The sequence below is a fragment of the Engraulis encrasicolus genome, chromosome 8, assembly GCF_034702125.1.
Source record: "Engraulis encrasicolus isolate BLACKSEA-1 chromosome 8, IST_EnEncr_1.0, whole genome shotgun sequence".
In the NCBI taxonomy this organism is placed as follows: Eukaryota; Metazoa; Chordata; class Actinopteri; order Clupeiformes; family Engraulidae; genus Engraulis; species Engraulis encrasicolus.
Genome location: NC_085864.1, coordinates 25,848,793 through 25,853,792, shown reverse-complemented (window position 1 = coordinate 25,853,792; position 5,000 = coordinate 25,848,793). Strand labels below are relative to the sequence as shown.

The 5,000-nt window shown below is 47.9% G+C and overlaps 1 protein-coding gene across 1 annotated transcript in view; it reads right to left on the bottom strand.

Moving 5' to 3' along the window:
* lekr1 (leucine, glutamate and lysine rich 1) overlaps positions 1-5,000 on the bottom strand; it is a 167,091-nt gene that overhangs the window by 35,851 nt on the left and 126,240 nt on the right. Inside the window, exon 9 of the mRNA XM_063205317.1 lies at positions 1,138-1,341. Coding sequence (XP_063061387.1) covers positions 1,138-1,341 — 204 coding nt within the window. The remainder of the gene's footprint in view (positions 1-1,137; positions 1,342-5,000) is intronic.

The following is a 5,000-nucleotide window of genomic DNA, read 5'->3' as shown; positions in this document are numbered from 1 at the left end:
CACAGGAACAACTGAAACCTATTAAGCCATGCCTATCTGTTTAGGTGCCTCAACATTCTGCTCGTAATAATGAGCATATTTGTCAACAGGGCCATATTAACACACAGGCTAGATGGATGGAGCCTAGATGGCTGGAGCCTAGGGGCCCCCACCTGCCAGGGGCCCACTGATTGGTCAAGGTTGGGGGGGGACAATTTTGATGAATTGCACATGCAGTTTTGAAAAAATCATCTCTTGGTAATACTCCTCTCTATAATTGGCAGACTTAATTTATAGCTCAGTATTAGGACACTGTTTATGTAATTTTGTCGTGATTTTTTTTCTATGGGGGGCCCATCGCAACGTGTAGCCAAAGGGACCCCCGGCCATCTGAATCCGGCCCTGTTTGTCAAGCTATACAAATGGGAAAAGATTCAGGTAGTCTGCTTGGTAACACTTTACTAGAAGGTGTTTACACAAGACTTTTAAAACATGACATCACAAATATTGTGCATATCACCATCACTTCATCCATCTCCATGAGATGTTCCCATTAAAAATAAATAAGATTGCAAAAAAGGAATGCCAATCAAAAATCACGCTCATTAACATGAAATGTGACATACTGTATGTTAAACATGTGTTATTTCATGTCTTACGTGTACACCTTTACATAAAGCATTAGAATACGGGCTTCTTTTTTGTTTCTTATTTGCATGGGTATTGAGTGTTGTATGTGTTCACGAGGCTGTGTGCTGTACAGCATGTGCTTGGGGGTGGTGTGTGTGTACAGTATAGCTGGGGAATAATGTACTGTGCATCACTCTCTGAGATACAGTACATGAGTCATTCACAGCTGATGCTGCTGACCTTTGAAAAAATGACTGACGGTTGAAAAAGATTATCCGTATAGAATGTACAAAACAATGCATCTACACAGTAAAAAGTGCAGCGTTGATTCAACGCTTACAGAGTACTCCAGGACCAAATACACTCTAGAAGATGTTCAATCAACTCTCTAAGTGTAAAATTCACACTGCACTTTTTACTGTGTATACACAGCAAATCGTTTTTACAGGGAACACGACTGAGAACTCTATGTAAGTCAGGTCAGCTGGATAGTGACCCCAGAAATGGGTGAAAACTGAGAGTGTCGACCTCTGTGCCTCCGTGGCGGTGGCGCGGGCGGCTGCTTGCTCCAGGGCTTGTGTCAGGGTGGTGCCCTCGCCCTCCGCCCGTCGGAGACTGCGGGTCATCTCCTCGTGCTTCTGTTGCCACGCCAACAGCTGCTCCTGCAACGCCTCACATCTCCGTTGGCATGACAACCAGCTCTCCTCCTTCTCCCTCAGGTCTTGGGACAGCCTGCGGAGGAGGGAAGAGAGGGGGGAAAAAAACAACAGTGATAGCGGACTCTCACGACACACGCAACGATTTTTTTAACACCCCCCCAACATACACGAACACATACCAACCCACACACACACACACACACACACAAACACACATGGCAGGAACACATGGCTCACACAACTGCACACACACATGCACACAGAGAAACGATCCCTAACTTATCTCTGCAAAGCAAAGCACCCTCCCCCCCAACCCCCCACCCCCCCTCCCGCCCCCAAGTACAGCATACAATCTTTTCCACTGGTGGAAAGCTCCGCTCTGCAACTGGCTCGAAAAAGCCCCCACCAATTTGCATCGGTGACACGTGCAGGCGATGATGAGCCCTGATTAGAGAGGGGGGGAAATGTCGGAAAGAGTGCAGTAGAGAGTGGAGGAGCTTGCCCTATGGGGCGAACATCCTTCTACGCACTTATCTGCCTCCGAATGTGTTAGTTCCATGATAAGCAGCTTCCTCCAACCAGGGGCTTCCTGGAGGGGACACTCCTGGGCTCTCTCTCTCCGTCCGGCTTCCCCGTCTCGCGTCTCTCTCTCCCTCCCTCCCTCCCTCCCGCGCTCTCTCTCCCTCCTGCCTTCCCTTTCCCTACGCCCGTCTCAGTCAGGAATGTCCAGGAAAAGAGAAGAGGAACCTCCTAATAAAACGGTCACACACACACACACACACACACACGGTCGCACACAGAGACACAGACACAGACACAGACACGCACATGCACACACACACACATGCACACACACACACACGCACGCACGCACGCACGCACGCACGCACGCACGCACGCACACACGCACCCACACACACACAAACACACACACACGCACGCACGCACGCACGCACAAACACACACACACACACACACACAGTCATACCTCCTCCTCCTCCACACCCCTACTTCACTTTTGCAGTCCAGGAAAAGGGTTTAACGACTCCAGAGCGACTACGCGAAGCCAGAACAGAGGAACCGTGGTGGAGCAGAGAGGAGCAGTGACAAAGACACTACCCTTAGACTAGGTAAGGGTTTAATGACTACAGAGCAGCTACGCCAGTGGTTCCCAACCTTTTTTGAACAAACGCCTCCTTGACCTCATCATAAGCCTGGTGACGGTCCCTTGAACTCATCATAAGCCTGGTGACGGCCCCTTGACCTCATCATGAGTCTGCCAACTCCCCCCTTACTATTGAAAAATAAAATACACTAATGCCACCCAATGACAACTAAGCCCCGCCCCCACTCAGCTGTATCCTTCTCAACTCCCCCCCCTAGGACTCCACAACGCCCCCTGGGGGGTCTGTAGCGCCCACGTTGAGAAACACTAGGCTACGCGAAGCCAGAAAAGGGGAACTGTGGTGGAGCAGAGAGGAGGTGGAAAAATCTGCACACTGTTGCTGCTCACCGATTTACTCAACACAACATTTCGACCTGAGGCGGAACTTTGTGTTGAATAAATCGATGAGCAGCAACAGTTGCAACGGATGTTTTCTTCTTCTTTTAATGGGCCAAGAACTGGTGGTGGAGCAGAGAGGAGCGGTGACAAAGACACTAGCCTTACCCTGATCAGGGTGTCTCCTGCTGTTGCCAAATGGGCCAAGACTCCCACCGAGCCAGACAGCAGACAGGTAATCCACCTCATCTCATGTCACACAGCCAGGTGCCAAGAGCAGCCAAGAGTAGCAATCATTGCAGGCCTCCGCTCTGCTTTCGACTGTGGTGTATCACACCGGGAGCAAGCAGGGAGGCTGGGATGAGAGTATTGTAGCACCTCGGCTCAATGTCATATTTACCATCTACTCAATTTCAGATTTCACCCTCTGCTCAAAGACGAATTTCTCACATTTTAGCGTGTCATTTGCCGTGTATGCCGTGTTAACGGTCAGGGATGGATTGGCTCCTGGCATTTTTTTTGGCTGCTTTGTTGTTTGGTCTGGGCATAGTGAATATTTCACCCGTGTGAGGTTTGTCACTCTTATAATGGCATTAATGAATTAGAATTAGCGGGTCATTCTAGTTTGTACATAACTTTGTAGAGGTCTGTATTTTACTACAATCCACCCTCTCATGTGTCACACAGCCAGGTGGCAAGACGAGCCAATGGAGAGGTTGGGAGCCAGGTTGGAACGACCGTACAATACTGTAGCACCTCTGCTGATGACATATTTTTTTTCCCTGCAGTGCTCCACCAGGCAACTGCATGAAAGCCAGATGGAGGGCTAGAGAATATCTCTGGGTGGGATTGGAAACATTGAATTAGAAGGGAAATTAAGCAAAAAAGCAAAACGAACAAACAAAAAGGATGAGATTGCCTCCTAGTAACTGGCCAGATGTGCCACTCCTGCTGGTGTCCATTTCGTTCAATTTACATATAATTTAAAGTCATTTTCTACTCTTGTTCTACTCTTTGATTGTTTTTTAAAATTATTCATTCATTAATTATCACTAATCACCTTCGTGACTGCATCTGTGTATTTCGTAACAAAGTCGATTTTCAGCCAGGCATCTCGGCATGCATTTCGAGAATTGCCTAGTGCGGCTTAAATCTAAAACTAAGTCTGAATGCTGTCTTCAGGCAATTAGCAAATTCACATGTCACATTTCTCCCCACCAGAAAGTAGTGGGTAATATGTATATGGCTACGAGTAATAGCAAGGCTCTTAAAACAACACCAAAGAGCCTGCTTTGCCACACTAAGGGGGAGGTACTCACTGTATCTTGAATAAGAAGCACACAATCAACACAAATCTTCTGTCTAACTTACTGCTAAGCTTTGTCATTTGGGTGTGACTATAACGAATCCAGGGCTTGTCGTAAAGACAAGATCCTCCTGAGAAGGAAAAAAAACAAAAAGCCTTTAATGCTCTGGTCATGCTCTTGAACGGCCTCATCGAACCATCACATTTAAAACCACCACGCTGCAACTGATAAGGCCACCTTCTGTCATGGTTGGCCTTGTTCCTGTACAAGGTGGGGCTTCTGAAGAACTCATCTTAACCGCACTCAGTCGCTGGGTGGTGGCACGCTGACAGGACACAGTGGGCCCTTCTCAAAACCTAGTGCAGTGCTCTTCCAAGTGTATCAGCCTAATTAGTCACGCCTAGTGATTGGATACTTTTTATTAGTCACACCCCGTGATTGGATATTCCGTAGAGTTCACCAAAGAGTATCCAATCACTGGGCGTGACTAATTAGGCTGATACACTTGGAAGTGCACTGCACTAGGTTTTGAGAAGGGCACAGTCCTTCCTCCTGGTGTGAGTCATTTGGTACAGTGATAAAAGAGGGACTGACTTATCAAGCTATGGTACGTATGATAAGGAGCCTTTAAAACCAGAGAAGTCTGTTGTGAAGGTGTGTGTGATTATTGTGTCAGTGTTTCTGTGTGCTTCTCTGTGTTTGTGTGTGTGTGTGTGTGTGTGTGTGTGTGTGTGTGTGTGTGTGTGTGTGTGTGTGTGTGTGTGTGTGTGTGTGTGTGTGTGTGTGTATGTGTGTGTGTGTGTGTGTGTGTGTGTGTGTGTGTGTGTGTGTGTGTGTGTGTGTGTGTGTGTGTGTGTGTGTGTCTGTGTTTCTGTGTGTGCGTGTGTGCATGCGTGTGTGTGCGTGCACGCATGTGTGCCTATG